At 35.3% G+C, this 21780-nt stretch overlaps 2 protein-coding genes across 3 annotated transcripts in view; both read right to left on the reverse strand.

Annotated features, from left to right (window-relative positions):
• The window catches only part of RAD54B (RAD54 homolog B), a 100291-nt gene that overhangs the window by 51516 nt on the left and 26995 nt on the right, over nucleotides 1–21780 (reverse strand). Inside the window, exon 4 of one of the 2 annotated variants that reach the window (XM_015145702.3) lies at nucleotides 7116–7246. The exons of the other annotated variant lie outside the window; for it this stretch is intronic. Within the exon in view, the coding sequence (XP_015001188.1) occupies nucleotides 7197–7246 (50 nt within the window). The 3' untranslated portion in view covers nucleotides 7116–7196. Of the gene's footprint in view, nucleotides 1–7115; nucleotides 7247–21780 lie in introns of those variants that run through there. 2 annotated transcript variants of the gene reach the window in all.
• Nucleotides 6539–11514, reverse strand: FSBP (fibrinogen silencer binding protein). The gene is made up of 2 exons (XM_002805448.4): nucleotides 11072–11514; nucleotides 6539–7246 (listed from the first exon to the last, which is right to left on the reverse strand). The coding sequence occupies exons 1-2, from the start codon at nucleotides 11443–11445 to the stop codon at nucleotides 6721–6723; spliced, it is 900 nt and encodes a 299-aa protein (XP_002805494.1). The 5' UTR covers nucleotides 11446–11514; the 3' UTR covers nucleotides 6539–6720.

Genomic DNA, 21780 nt, shown 5'->3' on the forward strand with positions numbered 1-21780 from the left:
TTTATAAGCATAGCAGAGACTACACATTTCGTATTTCTTCAATACCTCATGTCAAAGCATATATGCAACTAGTACTAAAATGAAAAAACAAAAAACCAATAAACTACAATATTCCCAGGTATCTAAATTACCTGCCCAGCATTTTGAATACACTTAAATATTACAAAAATTATTTGTCAATTTCAATTCTGACATTCCAATCACTGAACATGCAAAGGGGTTTTTTTTGTTTGTTTGGTTTTTGAGACAGGGTCTTACTCTGTTGCCCAGGCTGGAGTACAGTGGTGTGATCAGGGCTCACTGCAACCTCTGCCTCCCAGATTCAAGCAATTCTCCTGCCTCAGCCTCCTGAGTAGCTGGGATTCCAGGCGCCTGTCACCACACCCAGCTGATTTTTGTATTTTTAGTAGAGACAGGGTTTCACCATGGTGGCCAGGCTGGTTTCGAACTCCTGACCTCAAGCGATCCACCCACTGGAGCCTCCCAAATTGCTGGGATGACAGGTGTGAGCCACTATGCCTAGCCTTTTGCAAAGATTACAAAAAAAAAAAAAAAAAACCTCATACCCTGTTGATGGAAGTGTAAAATGATATAATCACTTTAGAAAATGTCTGGCAATTTCTTAAAGCTTAAATCTATATGGTTCCCTAATCTAGTATTATGCCCATGAAAAACTTGCACAAGAATATTCATAGAATCTTTATACATAGTAGCCAAAAAACATGGAAATTGCCAAGAAGTCCATCAAAAGATAATAGATAAACAAAGTGTGGTATATGTATATAATGGAATACTGCTCAGCAACAGAAAGCAATGCGCTACAAATAGGAGGATGGATAAACATGAATGAATATTAAAAACACTAAGATAGATGAAAAAAACAGAAACAAAGTATGCATATTGTACGATTCTAATTATATGAAGTTCTAGAATGGGCAAAACTTAATCTATAATTTTTTTTAAATTAGGACAACGGTTGCCTGACATGCAAGAAGACTGATTAGAAGCAGGCAAGAGAGAACTTTCAGAGGTGATAATGTTCTAAATCTTGACAGAGGTTTGAGCTACACAGTTGTGGATCAAAACTCACCAAATGGTGTATTTTAAATTTGTGCATTTCACTGTATGCAAATCTTACCTAAAAAACACACATGCCCAAATAAATAATGAACTCTAGTAATACTCATGCTGCAGTACTTAAGGGTAAATTATTCTAATTCTACAACTTGTTTTGAAGTCTTATTTTTCCTTTAAAAAAAAGAACTGATGGGCCGGGCGCAGTGGCTCAAGCCTGTAATCCCAGCACTTTGGGAGGCCGAGACGGGCGGATCACAAGGTCAGGAGATCGAGACCATCCTGGCTAACATGGTGAAACCCCATCTCTACTAAAAATACAAAAAACTAGCCGGGCGAGGTGGCGGGCGCCTGTAGTCCCAGCTACTCGGGAGGCTGAGGCAGGAGAATGGCGTAAACCCGGGAGGCGGAGCTTGCAGTGAGCTGAGATCCGGCCACTGCACTCCAGCCTGGGCGACAGAGCGAGACTCCGTCTCAAAAAAAAAAAAGAAAAAAAAGAACTGATGGATAAATATGTGATGAAGCAAGTATAGCAAAACATTCATTGCAGAATCTATGTGGTAGGTATATGGATACTTATTGTAATTATCTTTTAAATTTTTCTGTATGTCTAAAGGGTTTCTTAATAAAATATTAGGGAAAAAAAAATTTGTAACAGAGGTGAATTCACACATAAATTTTAAAACAAAAAAGACCTGCTAGCAAAGTGGAATTATAATGATATATCCTTTTAGTTTAAGTTGTCTGGACTGATATGAGCGATATTTTTATTTTTATTTTTATTTACTCATTTATTTTGCTTTCCACTATTACAAAGGAAATGGAAACTAAAAATAAATAATATGTTCAAATTATAACTACTAGCTTTAATCAATATAAAAGATATATAAAAATATATTGAACAATTTCTCAAAATCGTATACAAAGATTTTGCTTGACTGTTAATGTTTAGGTAGCATATTCTAAGAACTTACTCTTGTTTAAGTAGGCAACCATATTTCATCTAATTATTTTTAAGTGTTAACAATCAAATTCACTGTCAAATATGTGATTTTGAGAAGTTGTGGCTCTTAACATTTGAAAAAAAAATGAAATGTGGTATTTAGATATGGTACATTGGCCATCTATTACAACATAATCATCTAAATAATGTATTTCAATTATACCTCATCGAAAAATTTTACCTCTACAGTACCGAATTATTTGTCTTAACGGCACACAAAAAAAGTACACAAATCAGTACAAAGCATTATCTTGTATTTAAAAGAACATGTGTTAACAAAGCATTTAACCATCATTATCTACAGTATATATTAAACACAATTTATTACACTCTAAGTTATTTAAACATGTGTATTTAAAAGTTGACATTACTCTAAAAGAAGGCACATTAAAAAAAAACTCGTATTTTAAACATTTTCACATAAGTAAACATAGAACAGGGTAGAGTGACTCCTTAAAAAAAAATGAAATAACACCAAGTTGATATCTCATCATACAAAAAAGAAAAATATTTGACTATTTTAAGAAATCTGGTATTCATTGGAAATGAGTTTCATTGACTTTTCTCAGGATGTCATTATAAATCACAGCTAGTTTAGAAAATCATAAGTTGTAACAACATATCCATTTACATTCATATGGATAAGAGAAAGATAGGAAAGTGGCTATCCACTATCTAAATTACTAATGTATTGGATGAAATAATCTATTTACTTAGTATATTTCTCAAATGTAGTATATTTCTACAGAATCAAGTCTACATTTAAAAAACAAAATCACTCTTCTCTATGTTCTCCCAGCATTACATTTTGTAATGAAAACTCATGGCCCCCAAACAATTGTCTATGGTATGCAGGATGTTTGGTGGCTTAAGTGTATAGTCATCCCTCAGTATCCAAGGGGGAATGGTTTCAGGACACCCCCTACCCCATCAAGATCCACAGATACTCAAGTCCCTTATATAAAATGTTTGTATTCACATACAATTTACACACATCCTTCCATATACTTTAAATCATCTCTAGATTACTTACAATGCCTAAAACAAATGTAACTACTATGTAAATAGTTGTTAGGATATAGGACAAGTGAGCCCCAAAACTGGGGCTTAGCCCAACTCCTACCTCAGTTATACTGTATTTTTAAATTTCGTATTACTTTTATTGTTGTATTGTTATTTATTTTTTTGCCTAATATTTTAAATCCACAGTGGTTCAATGTGCAGATGTGAAACCTGCAGATAGAGAGCCAAGTGTATATTCCATTGTACTAGCAAACTTGCCCCTATATATTCTCCTTAATGAAACTTGTCCTCAACAAAAACTGCTAATGTTAGTTGGTAAGCAGTCCCCAAACTCAAAAAACTCTCAATATAAAAAAGAAGAAAAAAAAGGTTTGGTTCCAAATTACCCTAAGATACTCTCTAAGATAATAAACAGCCTCCAAAAAGGATTCTATGGTCAAATAAATAATTTTCTTTATTCAGGAATTCTCATAAACTATACTATGTTAATCATGGTTGTACAAGAGGAGGTAGACAATGAGCAGAATTATATGCATTTAAACTTCTGCAAATTAAAAGCAAGATTGACTTGGAGAAAAACAAGATTGACTTGGAAAAGTTGCTGCAGTAAACTCAGAGTGTGATTCTGGTGTTTAAAAATACCTTAAAATAAGTTTCTTATTGTATACAGCCCCTAAATGCTAATGAATTGTGTCACCTAACACACTAAAGAAAAAGCAATCTTAAACAATGCTGGAGAAAAATACGACTGTAGCAGACTATGTTTATGCTATTTTATGGGCAGCAAAGGAATTTTCAAGGGCTACCTTGTATATACATAATTTTTTCCTTCCACAATTATTTTAGAACCTAACCACCAAAAAAAAATCTTTTTTGAACACAGATCTCTTTTCTAGAAACATCTCACAGAATTAACGTTCCACAGAACACACTTGGGAAAACTCTGATTTGCTGTAAAAGCCAACATTCAAATTGAACATTCATTATCAATTCTTAGTAGCATGCTGAAACTGTAAAGTGAATTACATCTCATATATGCGCTTTCAATAATTTAAAAAAATAAAGCTTACTACTGCCAAGATGTATTTAGTAGAATTATACTGGGAAACATTACCTCAAATTAAGAATTACAGGATTGATTAGACTCAAAGAAAAGTCATAGCACAGATTAAAGAGAAAAGGTAACATTGTCAAAAGGATATAATATATTATATATTCAGGGCATCTTTATAATTAAAAAAGTTAACTCTACCAGCTATAAAACACTCTTTTTAATCCAACCAATGAAATTAAGCAGTCAACATACTAAAATAGTACCTTAAAGAGTTCATTTTTTTCTATTTCTATAGCCATAACTTAAATTTCTGATTTAAGTTCTTCTCAATACAATGCCTGTCCCTAAATGCCACTCCTCCTAAATCACAACTATAATGAAATTACCCCCTTAATTCAAAGCATTCAATGGCTTCCCATTGTACATTAAGTCTGACTCATTAAAAATAGTATTTAGGCTGGGCATGGTGGCTCACGCCTGTAATCCCAGCACTTTGGGAGGCGGGCAGATCACGAGGTCAGGAGATCCAGAACATCCTGGCTGACACGGTGAAACCCTGTCTCTACTAAAAACACAAAAAAATTAGCCGGGCATAGTGGGGCACCTGTAGTCCCAGCTACTTGGGAAGCTGAGGGAGGAGAATCGCTTGAACCTGGGAGACGGAGATTGCAGTGAGCCAAGATCATGCCACTGCACTCCAACCTAGGCGACAAAGCAAGACTCTATCTCAAAAAAAAAAAAAAAAAAAAAAAATTATATTTAATGTAATTCATAATCTGGTACCAACTATCACCCAAATTTATATCCCTCAGTTCACTTTAAACTACTCTTTAACAAAAATTTTGAGACTAGCATGATTTGGGCACCAAGCGAGGTTCCAAAATACTCTGTTTCACTGGTTCTCAAACTTTAGCATGCATCAGAATCTCTAGAGGGTTTATTAAAAGAGATTGCTGACCCCATCCCCAGGGTTTCTAATTCAGTTGAAATTGGATTTACATTTCTAACAAGCTCTCAAGTGATGCTGATGCAGCAGGTCAGGACCCATACTTGGAAAACCATTGCTCTACTCCAAAGGCCACAAACTGGAAGCCCAATGGCTCAATGAGGCCCACTCACATGTTGTCTGTATAATGTTTTAAAAGCATTTTGTGTTATTTGCAAACATTTTTAAATTGGAAAATTCTGCATTAAAAATGCAGATTTCTGGTTTATTCCCGCATGTGAAAATTCTGCTGGAGCTAAACAGCAGCTGCCCTACCTAGTCCAGGGAGATGTCCTTCCTAGTCCAGGATACCACAGCCCAAACTGACTCTCTCTACATTCACTTAAAATTACTGGCTCACCACTGCATTTGTGTTTATACATTCAATCCACTTTTTCCCATCCCTCTTTTTTCCAGCTTCTCACTCTGGCTTCAAACATCCATGGTCCCCTTCACTGCTGAAATTCCACCCACTCCATTCTAAACCTTGGCTTAAAAATCATTTCTCAACAAAGCCCCAGCAAAAATAGAAATTCTTAAGTAACATACATATTAGAGATTTAATATAAATTCAATATGTATGCTTTAAGAATTGAGGTTTTATTTCCACGAATACTAAAATAATACTCATAAAAAACATAAAATTTTAATTTTGTTCATTCTGATTTTTACTGTGAAAGAAATTTTTTCCAGAACAGGACATTTAAAATGAATTAAGAGATGTCTTTAAATCACACAGCCAAAATATATAATAGCTTCAATGGAATACCTTATCTATTTTGCTGGAACAAAAAGAGAGAGAGAATGGGGTAGTTTATATAATTATTCTGATTTCACAACCTAACAATCTTTAAAGGCAATTTTATGAAACAAATGCTTCTAATATTTAAATCTAGAGAATATTTTGGTGGATATTTACTTCTATCAAATAGAGGGAGGGAAATTACACAAAGAAAAACTGAGTGCTGGTCCCTGCTCTGCCATAAATAGCTTTGTTACCCTAAGTAAGTCATTGAGTTCTCCCTGGACCTGTTTCATTACCCCTAAACTGCAGAGATGGAAAAAAGTATTCTCCAAATATCTTCCATCTCTAAAATCCTAGGATTTACTCCTTCAAAAGATAAAAGCATAAAAACCAATGTCATACAGACAAGCTTCTTGGTATTAGGTTAGTATAGCTCCTAAATTAGACTGACTTAAAAATCTCTAATTACCGCTTTCAAAGTTCTAACTAAAAATGTTAAAAAAAAAAAAAAAAAAAAAAGACTCAGAACTTTGAAAGAATATGTGTTTGTTTATGTATTTGTGTATATATTAGTGATCAGAATAAAACATCTTTTGTAAGGTCAACAATTAAACTTACGGGAAAAAAAAAAGAAGACAATAAAAACTATAACCATGCCAACCAACCAGTAAATTTTAATATCTCAAAAGAAAATAATTAGAAAATTATATCAAAAAAGTTTTTCCATAATAGAGATTAACATTTTTCAAGAACGTGTATTTTGTTTCAGGATATTCCCAAATTAAAGTAATTTGGCCAAAATCAAAATTATCAAATTGCAAGATTGAAAAAAAAACTTAGAGACTGTTATATTCAGGTAGATCATGCCGTAAGCGAATTGCTTTCAGCTTCTCCACTTCAATTTTTGCTCTTAGTAGCTCTTCCTCTAGCTGCTGCCTTCTTTTCAATCCATCCCTCTTCTCCTGAACATACAATCCAAAATTTTTTTGATTTTCTAAAATTATCTGATGCTCCTCTTTCAACATTTGCAGGATCTGAGGATCATACCCTAATAGTGACCTAAAGTGTTCACCACTCTCATGCCGAAAAAAATCATCTCTCCTTGGAATAGAAGATGGAGACGATGTCATTCTCATATCAACAGAGGAAAGTGAAGGCGACAAGGATCTTTCCATAACATGTACTAATTCATGTTCTTCTCTTTGCTCTAAAGTATCACTCTGTTGAGAATTTAAAACCAGTGGAGGAGGTGGTTTAATGTCTTCTTCTTGCTTCACCTCCACTGTAATAGCAACAGGATGGTGATCCAACATTACCTGTAGTGAACTGGTACCAGCCTGTGCCTCCTCATCCAAGTTTGCACTATAGCACACAAAAAAGCATTATAATATGTAAATCAAATGAAAAAAAGAGTATATTTATAGCATAATTTTATATTTAATATACATTAAATTATGAAGCTTTAAAACTATAAAGTTACAAAACAAAAAAAATCTTAACACTTGAAATACATTAAAGTGACTAAGATTGGGATTTCAATAATATATACTTAAAGATCTCCCCCATCCTTAACTTTAAAATTGTACTTTTAAGGGGCAGGAAATTACAAATATTATAGAAGGCCAATGAAGAAAATAACAAAGAAAAGTCAGTTTTAATGTTGTCAAACAGACAACAATCTTTCCCACAACCCTAAGGTTTTCAAATGGTGTAAAGAGCCATTTAATGCATTCTCAGTCTTACTATCCCCATACCTTAGCCCTAGACTTCCTGCTTCTGCTCTCCTGGACTGATCTTAAAACCACCAAGGCCCATAACTTCTAAGAGGACAGTGACAGGCCAACTATGGGAGGTACTATTTCTGCATTTGCCCAAAAAATAAAACATAAAGATTGTATATGGCTTTGGGATATGCTCAACTACTGGAGGTTATCCTTTCTTATTTCAGATGCTTTTATCTGATAGGAAAAACTTCCCTTTTACCTATCCTGAACCGCATGACTCAGTTGCTCTTTAAGTCTTTCAATCACTGGTCAGGTAAAGTTCACAAGAGCAACGGTTTTAATCCACAACTGCATACTCAGTACCTAGTAGGTACTGTACTTAGAACCTAGGAGGTGCTCATTATGTGTTGAATGACTGAAAAGAACAAACTAAATGATTTTTTAATGAAACATTTTTAATGGCCTATACAGATATATTAAAGGTTTATTAAATTTACACATAATTTCCACCAACTATGCATTCCTAATGGAGACAACTACAGCTTTAGCATAATTTAAACTTTAATATGACAAGTTATGATACTATTAAGGCAATAAACCTTAAAATTATGTTTTATAAACATAATTTTATGTATAACGTGAAGCTGTGAATTAAGAATATCTGCTCGTTGAGGTTTTTTTTTTAAATTTATGCTTCTGCCTAATTTAAAAATAAAAGTTATAAAGGGAAATTAGATTATTGAACATTAATGGAAATACTTTATTTAATATTATTTAGAGAAGATTTTACATATAAGAAACATAATTAAAGGAATACATTCTACATGGATGATTAAAATGCTGGAACAAGTTCAAGTAGAATGCATAGAAAAAGATTAAAACTACTCATACATTACTTATTAATGGCACTAAATTGCCAGAAATATCAGATATTTATCTAAGAGACAAAATGAAACATATACATAGTATATAATAAATAAACTATTTGTAGATTATATAAATTCATTTTTGTTCTTGTCTCTGTTTGTGTCATTTTATGATTTCCAAAAACAAAACAATTAATTATAAATCTAATTCAAAGTGCAAGCTCTGCTTCTATTAATAGCTCTGCTAAAAGCTGGAATGGGAAAAGGTTAAAATTGCATATGAAAATTAAGTTTTTAAAATCACATAATTACTATTTCAAATTAGTAGGTAAAATAAGAGTATAAACATAGACATTATACTCCCAAGTAAATTAAAAATATGCCTTATATCTGGAACATTCCATTCCATTTTAGCTAAAACATTACAACTAAGGCATAACAATGTAAAAAGGGAGAAAAAAAGCTTTAGAGCAGGTCACAAAAATGACAGAGAAGGACTTGAGAATCAGAACTTTGAAGATCAGTTTACAAAAACACAAAATAAAAACTGATATTAGGAAGAGGTAAAAATAAAGACATAAGTCAATGTGAGTTACCGAAATAAATAGCCTTACAAAACAGGTATATATTTTTAAGTATTTTAAACAACGCAAACACTTGTATTTTCCTTATTAAAAAGGAAGAGTTTGGTAAGATTAACAGGCATATTTATGTAGAAGTATAGTTAAGATTATAGAATAATTATAAACTTCTGAGATTATTAACATTCAAGGATGATGTCAATCAAATAAATATAAGCACATTAAATATATAGATTAAAGAAATAAGCTAACACAGAGAAAATGTCAATGTAGACACAGTAACACAAGAATTTAAGAGGGATGTTTCTCACATTCTTCCCTTTAAAACCTAACAAATTGATATTATTTAAGTCATAGGTATAGAAACACACAAATCAACTCATTTTTATCAGAGAAATGTTGATATCCCAAAAGATTTTTTTGTGTGTGAATACTGTAAACATACACACACAAATGGTCAAAATATAACCAGATACTTGTATATTTATATATTGTTTCTCTTCTATACTCACTGTATTTTTAAAATATGCAACTAATTAAAATCACAGTTTCTACATGTAGTTTTCAAATTATAAAAACCTATACCTACTAACCACAGGGTACAGTTTTATACCTGCAATGCAAAAAGCATTTTTCTCCAGGGTTCAAGGGGGACAAAATTCTGCATAAGTAGCATAGTATAAAACAATTTTACTGTGTAGTTTTCTGGATATCCAGCTATTGGGATTTCATCTTTTGTCATCACAGTGAACATTTTAACCAGTGGCCCCAAGAATTAATCCACTGTGCATTCACGTCCTGGATTCCCACTGGTGGTATTTTTTTACTGTGCTATCAAGTAGAAATAAGCATTATCTGGTAAGAAGCTAGGCTCAAAAATACTTTCCTAGTAAATTACCAAAATAACATATGCACTTGGCTACAAAGTGGTTTTTTTCTGTTTCTCTTCTAATTTCAAAGGGATTTCACAGTAATCAATAATTTGCTTATATAATGCCTCTTCCACCAATAGAAAAGCACATTGTGTAAAGCTTTGTGTGAAAGGCTCCTCAAACTAACAAGGAGTTTACAATTTGTTTAAATTAATCTAAATGGTTCAGAATAAGAATGTAGCTGCCATCTTTATATTTTGCCAGAGGTTACAATCTGAATTAGTGGCAAGATAATACTTTTGAAAATTCCAAGGCAAACAGTTACATAGAACACAAGTTTAACCAAAAAATTGCTTCTAACTCTAAAATAACCCAGTTGCTCTTAGGGGTATTTTAAAATTCATAATTTGATATCCTTGCAAAGCAGTAAGAGAAAGTTTACTCTTTCCTATATGATCCAAGATCAAAGTGAAACTAGACCATTAAGGAATAAAAACAAAAAAAAAACTTTTAATTTTATTAAGTAAACTGAATCCCTAATTAGGCATTAACTCCCTTTAGTTGCGTTCATCTTTATTTTAAATGTGTTAGAAAAATAATTTAAACTGTCTTCATATACACAATCATGCCATTAACAAGTTTACTTATTGATTTAAGTTATATTTGTTAGTTAACACATATTCAGTAAGTGTAGACAATGACAATTCTTAAAAAACAAAGGTTCCATTTCTCTAGAAACTGCTAACTTTATATAAATTTTATATAAAATTGAAAATTCCAGTGAAATGTAATACTAAAAGAGAAAAAAAGTATCTCTCAGAAGCAAACAAAATAATTTAATTTTAAAGCTTCAAAAGTTTATGAAGTTATGTCACAAATTTCATCCCACTTATTCCTCCCTAACCTTTACTTTTAGAAACTACAGGAGGGAAGGGGGAGGGGAAGACACTAAAAAGTAGCTTAAATGCAACAGAAAAATTCCTCATAGCCTCACTTTTCTCTTTTTAAAAAATGCAAAACAAAGACACTATTCATTGCTCCCGTTGTGGGGATGCTTACTATGCATATCTCTATCACGACTAAGCCAAAGCCCAATAGATAGGAGGCGCCATAATTTTCCATAACAAAACAAAATAAAGCTTACCTTTGTATGTGGTTCCTGTCTCTTACCAGGCAAAAACTGGAAATCTGGGGAATCATCTCCATAACTTTCTTGGTTGGCTCAGAAATATTGCTTTTAAAATCTGATTGGGTATCTTTTTGCTGCAATAGCTCCTGTTTGGCATATTCTTTGAGCCTTTTGTAAAGGGTGCGTAGGCCCTGTGCTGTTCGAGGAGGGCGGTCTACTCCAATTGCATTATAGTTAACTGCTATGATATCCCAACATCTATTCTTTTCCACTATTACTGAATGTTTATTAGTGTGTTCTTCGAGAATTTTCACATATGGCTTCACAAGCTTTAGCAAATCAAGCTTTTCGGATAAGGTAAAATTGGAAGATCTAGCCTTTCCTACCATTGTTCTTTTCAAATTAAGTAGGCAGTTTCTGAAACCACCATGCAGCCTTCAGCTCTGCTCAGCTCTTTTCACAAACAGAAAAAGATCAGGCTTAACTAGGCTAGCCTCATTTAGGCCCACGCCTACAGGGGAGGGTTTATTAAAATTCCTCCAGCTTAAGCTGACGCAGGTTCAGGAAATCTGCTTAAGCCAAGCCTGACCTACATAAAGCTTCTCACTGAAGAAGACAGGAAGGCACAAGCAAAACACACTTGTGTATAAAAGGAACAGCTCGAGACAGGATTTAATACACAAAGGTCTAGAGATAAGCATGGAACACAGCTAAAAATTAGCTAATTTAGTGAGAATATCAAATTTCACACGTATGCCTAGCTGACAGACTGAACTGCATTGCAGTATCACTTTAATAAAAACAAAAGAGGAACTGTTTTGTGCTATTTGTTTGCAAATCCAGTAGACAGAAAACTAAAAGATATGAGTGGTGAATGCAGTAATTCCTAACAGAGCCTCTCATCACTGTTTCTGAGCTGAGTGTTCTCCCTTACAAAATCTGCATAATGCTGGACCTGCTGTCAATCAGGAATTGCATATCCCCTAGCTAGTTAGGTTACACCCAGACCCAGACTCCACGGTAAAGCTAAGCTTCTCCTTCATTTTACAGTCTACATTAGCCTCTGCATATTTTTTTCAGTTAAGAAAAAATTTTTATAGAACACTCAATCTAAAAATCATGTTTTTAGAGCAATGGATTATTCTAGCCGTAATGTATGTGAATATGCTAGCCTGCCTTATCATGTGTAAAAAATCACTATTCATGGTGAGAAACAGTATAATCACGCCTTAAGACTCCACACACAAAATCGCATTTGCTATTATAATACAGCCAGATTTTTTATTTAGCTATATTCACACAGTTTGGACTATGAAAGGAAACAGCTAGTATAGCCATTTTCAAGGCCACCAGTTTCAGTACTTAGAATATATTTGTTAACCCCAGTATGAAAATATATGATACATAATAATGTAAGCAAGACAAACCTATTTTCTCACAATATACATGTTTTTCCAGATAGGGGAATAAATCAGAACATACTTGAACATAGTTCTATCCAATCAAACTATTACTGAACAACTGCAAAGTATTAAGAGGTGGGAAAAATAATTTTTTTTAATTACTGACCACATATATAAATGCTCCCAGGCACTGTGCAAGACCCAATGAAATCAAAAGTGAATCTAAATATAGCACCTACCCAGGGAACTGTATTTCCACAGAAATGCTATAAATTCTCAATTATCTTGTTTTTCATTCTTTTAACAACGGAGAAGCAAATTAAATTTCCTGAGCTCTCGTTGCGAGCCAATGTGTTAAAAGCTTTAAATGTATTCTTTCAGAAAACAGTGAAAGATTGCTGGATGTTCTATGGAATGCTAGGTGTTGTCTGGTATACCCTACTGAGTAATTTGATTCCATAATAGTTCTACCCTTTCACTGTCTTTGAGCAGTTTTACAGCTCTGTAAATTGTAGAAATCAGTAATGCAAATGATTCTTGTCCATAGAGATGCAAAAAGAAAATCGACCTGCCCCAACAACGACTGGACCACAGGTACTCAAAATCATTCTAGCCTTTTCTGAGCTTTTAGAATATTAAAAGAGAACCAAAGAAAGAACACAGGGTATATACTTTATTTAGATAATTATTTTGTTATTTTCAGAAGAAATACAGGTATTACAGAACACAGGGTATATACTTCAGATAATTATTTTTGTTGTTTTCAGAAGAAATACAGGTATTATGTTAAGAATAAAATACTACTAAAATATGAGAAAATGTTCAATCTCACTAGTTATCAGGGAAATATATACTAAAAATGATTTTCATTCATAGATTGGCAACATTTTTTAAGACTTAAAATGCCAAGAGTGAGGCCGGGCTCAGTGGCACATGGGTAATCCCACAGTTTTGAGAGGCCAAGGATCGCTTGAGCACAGGAGTTCAAGACCAGACTGGGCAACATGGAGAAACCCTGTGACTACAAAAAGTACAAAAATCATCCAGGTGTGGTGGCATGTGCCTGTAGTTCCAGCTATTTGGGAACCTGAGGCGGAAGGATCACTTGAGCCCAAGAGGTTAAGGCTGCAGTAAGCCATGATCATGCCACTGCACTCTAGCCTGGGTGACAAAGCGAGACCCTGCCTCAAAAAAATAAAAAAAGGAAACTCCAGGAGTGGATAAGGATAGAAGGGAAAGAGTACTCTTCTGTACCGCTGAAGGGAGTGTAAAATGACATTTTGGATAGTGATCTGGGAGTATCTACTAATATTTTACATGAGTAGGAAATCTTCTAAAATTGTGGTAATTTTATGTCTCAGAATCTACCTTAGAAAAATACTCAAAATGCACACGAGAGCAATGAAGCATTCTATGTAGTTGCATAGAGTGGAAGCAATCTAAAAGCACATCAGTTGGAGTTAAAAGCATACAATACATCCATATCATGGTCTACTCCAGGCAGCATTAAAATGAAAGAAGCAGATCATAGTGTATTTGAATATATCATGCTATTAACGAAAAGAGTCAAACTCTGTATAAAATATGTTTAGAGATTTATTCTGAGCCAAATATGAGTGACCATGGCCCAAGATACAGCCCTCAGGTGGCCCTGAGAACATGTGCCAAGGTGGTCGGGATACAGCTTAGTTTTACATATTTTAGGGAGGCATGAGACATCAACCAAATACATTTAAGAAATACATTGGTTTGGTTCAGAAAAGCGGGACAACTCAAGGCGGGGTGGGGGTGGGGTAGGGTTCCAGGCTACAAACATTTTCTGGTTTATCTGAAGACCTGGGATCAATAGAAAGGAAATGTATGTTCAGGTTAAGATAAAGGATTGTAGGCACCAAGTTTTATTGTGCAGAGGACGCTCTCAGATAGCAGACTTCAGAGAGAGCAGGTTTTATACTGTTTATTATCAGACCTAAAAGGGTGCCTGGCTCTTAGCTGATTATCTCCTGGATCTAGAAAGGAAGGAAGGAAAACAAGGGGAAAGTAGATTATCTATAGAATGTGGATTTTTCCCACAAAGTATGGCTTTGCAGGACCATTTCAAGATACGGCAGAGAAACATGTTTTGGGGTAAAATATTTTTATTTTCTTCCATGTTACGCCAGAGTCAGACTGGAAAGTAAGTCATGATATACAGGGTTAAATAAAACCCATCTGATGAGAATCTATGATTTATAGAGCATGATTCCTCAGACCCCTTAGATAGGAATTTGGGCAAGATTTAAAAAAAAAAAAAAAAAAAAAAAATCAGAGCTTAGTCCTCAATGCAGACAGCACAAATTAGTGATAACCTATGTAAACTGTAATTGATGATTAATCTGAAATATTTATTACTGTTTTGATCATATTACAATAAAATTATCTTCCAGTTTGAAAATAGAATGGACAAGTTTTTAATTTAAAAAGAAGCTATACTACTGATGCAGAATTGAGTGGAAAATACTGTGCAGGACTTTCTAAAGCAGACTATGAAAAGGTGACATGGATATAGTTGTTAAAAACATTACGAATATGTGTGTAAATGCTATGAATCACTGCCAGTTTATGGAACTGGTGAAAGAAACTGAATAATTTCTTTGTTCTTTGCCAATGCTCGTTGGTGTAGTCATAGAGTTTTATAAAGAATCATTGTGCTGTCTAAGAGTAAAAAACTCAAACTGTTTATCCTCTGCTCTTACACCACAACAATCAACATGGAAGACTTGTGTGACCAAATGTATGGGAGTTTCTCCCCACATACCAAGCAAGAAATAAGTTCTGCAGTGGAGAGTAGCCAGGTGTCCTCTAATTCAACTCCAACACTATCTACCAGGAGATAGTGTTAAATCTCAAAGATTAAGAGCTCAGTACCACAAACCCCACGGCCCCACCAGTCACAAGTCTGGGCCTCCAGAACATCTCACCGAAAAGCTTCAAGTTGGGGTTCCCACAATCCCCTCTGGGTTCTATTAGTTTGCTAGAGTGGTCACAGAACTCCAGAAACATGCTTACCAGTTTATTATAAAGGATATTACAAAGGATACAAATGAACAGCCAGATATAAGAGATGCACAGGGCGAGTTATGGTGGAAGGGACACAAAGTTTCCATGCCCACCCCAGGCACAACCCCCAGAAACCTCCACTTGTTCAGCTATCTCGAAGCTCTACAAACACAGGGCTTTTGGGCTTTTTATGAAAGCTTCATTACATAGGCATGAGTGGTTAAATCATTGGCCACTGGTGATCAATTTAACGCTCAGTATCTCTCCTCTCCCCAGAGATAGGGATGAGGCTGAACATTCCACCTCTCTAATGGTGCCTTGGTCTTTCAGGTAACCAACTCACATCCTGAAACTACCTAGGGGCTGTCAGCCATCAATCAATCACTAGCACACAAACAGACATTACTTTGGAGGTCCTAAGGATTTTAGGAGTTGTATACCAGGGAAATGGAGTCAAAGGCCAAATATATATTCCACAATATCACATATTATTAACTTCAGTTGGTGATTTTTGTGAAACAAAATGCTTACAAAACAGTCAATAAACAAAGGCAAAAAAAAATCAGCCTAAGTGTCCATCAACGCATATACACAATGGAATATTATTTAGTTATAAAAAATGAAATCCTGTCATTTACAGCAACATGGATGGAACTGGAGGACATTATGTTAAGTGAAATAAGCCAAGCACAGAAAGACAAATACCGTATGTTCTCTTTCACATGTGGGAGCTAAAAGGGTGAATCTCATGAAGTAGAGACTTGATTAGTGGTGGCCAGAGGCTGAGAAGGAGAGGTGGGGATTAAGAGAGGTTGGTTAATGGGTACAAGAGTACAGTTAAGCCGGGCGCAGTGGCTCACGCCTGTAATCCCAGCACTTTGGGAGGCCAAGGTGGGCAGATCACGAGGTCAGGAGATCAAGACTATCCTGGCTAACATGGTGAAACCCCGTCTCTACTACTAAAAATACAAAAAATTAGCCAGGCGTGGTGGCAGGCGCCTGTAGTCCCAACTACTCAGGAGGCTGAGGCAGGAGAATGGTGTGAACCAGGGAGGCAGAGCTTGCAGTGAGCCGAGATCGCACCACCACACTCCAGCCTGGGCAACAGAGCAAGACTCTGTATCAAAAAAAAAAAAGTACAGTTAAATAGAAAGAATAAGATCTAGTGTTCAATAATATAATACGGTGACTACAGTTAACAACAATTTACTGTATAGTTCAAAATAGAAGAATTGGGATGTTCCTAACATAAAAAATGTTTGAGGTGATGGCTGTCCTAACTACTCTTGTAAAAGAAAATCAAAATCTTAAGACCCTAAACTCATTATACTAAAGAGAAAGTTAAACCTAGAAAATTAGTCATGCAATGCGTTTCCTTCCTCCTCTTCCCCCCAGAGCTATAATTTCACAACCCTGTGTCACAGCATTACATGTTAAGTCAGGGTCCCACAACGGGAAAAGGACATATACCTCCCTCACAAATTTCTCACAAGAAAATCCCTTCCTAGTCACTAAACCTTTCAGGGTACATATCCACCTATAAAACCAGCACATGCCAATTGTAACCTTGGGTGTGCAACCTAAGTTTAACTCTTAAAACTGAGTTCTGTTAAATCTCACACTGACAATGTCAATTAAAAGCTTACCTTCTTAGGTACAGAACAGAGACAAGACAAAAAATCACTCCTTCGATCATGTCTTTTGCAGGGACAAGGATGGAGTTGGAAGCCATTATCCTCAGCAAACTAATTCAGGAACAGAAGACCAAATATCGCATGTTCTCACTAATAAGTGGGAGCTGAATGATGAGAACGCATGGACACGTTGTGGGGAACAACACACACTGGGGCCTATAGGGATGGTCGGGAGAGCATCAGGAAGAATAACTAATGGATGTTGGCTTAATACCTAGGTGATGGGATGATCTCTGCAGCAAACCACCAGAGCACACGTTTACCTATGTTAACAAACCTGCATATCCTGCACGTGTACCCCTGAACTTGAAATAAAAGTTTAAGAAAAATAATAATAGTAATAACCCAAGGGAATAAAATGAAATTATTAAAAAAAAAAAAAATTCACTCCTTTGGCTCCCCCGAGATGGATGCATAACTGACCCTTTACTCCATCTTTTCAAATGTTTACCTTACCTTGTGTAAAACACAGATTTACTGAGCACAAATGAGAGCCTCACAAAAATGTAACCATTTGTCTCACTGCCTCTCTTACCTTCCTTTGTCCCTTCTGCTTGCTCTTTATTCTTCAATACTGAGTTCCAGAAACCCTCTTTTGGAAAGCACAGGTTAACAGACGCTCCTGTGACTTGTGTTTTTCCCAGGTGCATCCTTAAACTTTGGCTTAATAAACCTCTACTGATTGAGTCACATTTTTGGTTAATACACACTGATTTGATCATTACACATTGTATGCATATATCAAAATATCACATGCACCCCCAAAATATGTACAACTATTATGCATTAATAAATAATAAAAATAAACTATAAAAATAAAAAAAAAGTTTACCCATTTTTTGGGTCTTCATTTACTTATGAAGGCTCCTGTATCATATAAAATGTATATTACATAAATTTTATGCTTATGAAATACCATAGAAAAATGGATGTAGAATACAGATAACTTAATGAATAAAACATAAATGTCCAACATACAAAGAACTCAACTTCACAAGTAAACAGGGAAACACAAATTAAAAGATAACAGTAGGTTTTCCTCACTCAATTGGCAAAAGTTAAAAAAGTTTAGTAACATGGGTTGAAGAAGTTGGGAAAATAAATTCTCTCATACACTAATGATGGCAATCATTTTGGAAGGCAACTTGGCAGACCATATTAAAGTGTAATGCAAACACATTATGATCTGACAACTCCTGAGAAATACATGCATATGTTCACAAGACCACATGCACAAGGACGTTCACTGCAGAGGTTTTAATAGTCAAAAGAACACTAAAAACAATCTAAATTAACTATGATGTATTCATACCATTGTATACTTTGCAGCAATTAAAAAGAATAAGGTTCTAAAATGAAAACAAAAAACATCCAAGGCAAACTAATGAGAACTGTAAATAATTCTTGGCAAACAACAACTCCATCCAAATTCTTGCTCTAAGAGCCTTGACCAACTATAGCATGGCTTCTAGTAGCCTAGCCCACCTCCACTCAGCCCTGGAATACCCAGCCTTCTTTTGAGCTCCAGTCTTCTTTTGAGCTGGAGTTGTTCAGGGCTATCAAAAGAAGTTTACTGTTTATTCTAGCCAACACCTGACTATAGGCCCCTGACTTTCCTTTCTTAGAGCACTAAGAAGAGTTTATAATTGGGAATTCTTCCTCTGTCCCTTTGAGATGTGTATGAATCTCCTACAACTCAGCAGTGTCTTTCTCAAGAACCAGAAAGCCACTCCTTTGAAATGTAATCATCAGGAAGGTTTGGATCTCTGTGTCCCATTCTCTGTGGGAGGACAGAATCCTAATTTTAATAACTGTCAGGTAGCAGGCACACCTGACCCACTCACATTTACAGTGACCAATATCTTAGCCTGGAGCTGCTATAACAAAGTATCATAAACTGAGTGGCTTATAAACAACACAAGTTTATTTCTCATGGTTCTGGAAGCTAGGAAGCCCAAGATAAAAACACCAGCAGATTTGGTGTCTGGTAAGGGCCCATTTCCTGGTTCTCAGATGGTGCCATCTCAGTATGTCATCACAAGGTAAAAGAAGCAAATGAGATCTCTTGGGCCTATTTTAAAGGGTACTAATCGCATTCATCAGGGCTCCACTCTCATGACCTAATTACCTCCCAAAAGGCCCTACCTCCTAATATCACCACCTTTGGGGTTAGGATTTCAACATATAAATGTGGGGGAAACACAAACATTCAAACCACAGCACCAACCCTTTGTAATTTTCACTTTCCTGACTCTACTTGAGCCCTCAGTTGCTCCACTTTCCATACTCGCTCATTCTCCCTTTAAAAGGCCCAGTCACGACTGCACAAATCATGGAGCTCAGCTCTTTCCCCTATTGCCAGTAGTTACTGAATAAATTTTGTTTTTACCACTTTAATGTGTCTTGATTTTTTTATTCACGAGTGTCAAAGATAAAGCTGTAGGTATATACTGAATAACACCATTTATTTGAAGCATTGCACCCACAATAACAGCTGAGTTGTATGTGCAGTATTTTAGATATTTTTCTGAAGAGAATGTATTTAGGTCCATTAATTTTTTTTTTTAAGAGATAGGGCCTCATTATGTTGCCCAGGCTGGTCTTGAACTCCTGGCCTCAAGCGATCCTCCCACCTCAGCCTCCCAAAGCTCTGGGATCACAGGCATGAGCCACCACACATAGGCATTAATCTTAATGTACACACAGTACATTAATCTTAATGTACACACAGTACATTAATCTTAATGAACTGCATGAATTATTTTGAGGAAAACGTACTGATATCTGAAACTTGAGAATCCTTTTTTAAAATTAATATAGACTGATGGATAAATATATAATAAAGCACATATAGTAAAATTTTAATTGTAGACTTGAGATGGTAGGTTTATGGGTGTTCAATAAAAAATTCTTTCAACTTCTATATAAGATTTTTTAAAGTATCATAATAAAATGTTCAAAAATTATCATTAAAAACACAGCAAGTAGTATATTTTAAACTCTAGCCATCAAAAATGTGCAAAGTTTGAACAAAGTTAAATTTATAAAATAAAACTTAGATAATTAGATGTAATAGTAAAGAATAATTGTGGGGTAGTTTTTCCACAAACTTTTTTCAAGGCACAAAAAGTACAGTGATTACAGAAAATTTTTTCTATATTTTGGGAGGTAGTCCAAAAAAGTCCAGATAAGAATTAGATGCCTTATTAATCTTTGTCTTCGTCCAGTTCTCTGGCAAACAGAGCCTGATTAAAATGCTGATGTTTCACTTGAGACGTGCATACACAGGGCATCAAGGGTGAAGAGAAGGTAAACTAAGGCAAGAAAATATATAAAGCAAGGGAAAGTGCTGGCTACCATTTTACAACAAGCTATAAAAATATATAGTAGGTCACTTAACAAATGCATCCACTTGGAGTACTCTTTGTGGAATGTCTCCTGACAGACTACAAAAAGAAACCATACCTCAGAGTAGTCCATGTGGAAAAAGAAATTTGTCTGGCAGGTTCCCTCCTGTCTCCTATTTCCCACTGGTCAAAGTCCACCCTGAAGTACACTGCACTTCCATTTTGTGTCATCTGGCCTTCACAGATGCTTAGGGTGCTACCTACAAGGATGTGGTGTGGTGTTATACCCAAGATTGGAAGTGGCAGGAGCCAGACCCTCCCAGCGTATGGTTCATAAACTTAGCTAGATGGTGGCCCCCAAGGCATAGGGCCGTCATTCCTCAGATGAAGCAACTGGCTAGCCTCCAGTGGCAGCAGAAAATTCTATGAGGCAGATGGTGCCAAGGGACTCTGAAGAGGCATATAAGATTATGTTTGATATAATCACAATGCAACGTGAGAGGAAGATAAGACAAAAAAAAAAAAAAATCTGCCACATAAAAATAGGGCAAAAACTAGGGTAAATCCAACCCCTAAGAGTTATTCTCAGTTACAGCATTTAAATATCTCACACTTTATCACTGTGCTTTGGTGGTGATATTCTGTGATGTTAAGCAGTCAAGACAATCAAAACCTGGGATTTAAGAACCTTGAAAACCCTCACAAAACCAAAGGAGTCAAATTATAAAATTTACTCCACCCATGCTATATGAATCACAGAACTACTCTATATAATCTAAATTTACATATATCTTCACAAAATAGCTCCCAGCTGTCTATTAAGGATCTCTGTTTGGCCAAGTCTTGTCCTTGGTGTAAAAATATGTTGAGCTAAAGGAGCCTCCCTGTCTCAGAAGCTGGCCTGCCCTTTAGATGAATTTTGTATACTGAAAACATTGCTAAGCTACTCTTATTTATTTTAGCCATTCTTTCACTTAATCATTTTATCAGTATAGTTAACATTATGTTTGCTGGTGGCATCTCACAATATTCACTACACTGCTCACTCATTGTGTAGCAGCCAGAAAATTTGGGTGAAATAACTCTCACTTCTAGGGAAGGACATGAAAAGTATGTGACTGTTTGGTACACTGAGGATTCTCAGAAACTAGTAAGGATTCCTCTTCAAGATGGCAAACTAAGACTGGGATTAGAAAAAAACCCTGGTCACAGGAAAGTGGTCAGTAACAGCACAAAGTTAG

This window comes from Macaca mulatta, chromosome 8, assembly GCF_049350105.2.
Source record: "Macaca mulatta isolate MMU2019108-1 chromosome 8, T2T-MMU8v2.0, whole genome shotgun sequence".
NCBI lineage: Eukaryota > Metazoa > Chordata > Mammalia > Primates > Cercopithecidae > Macaca > Macaca mulatta.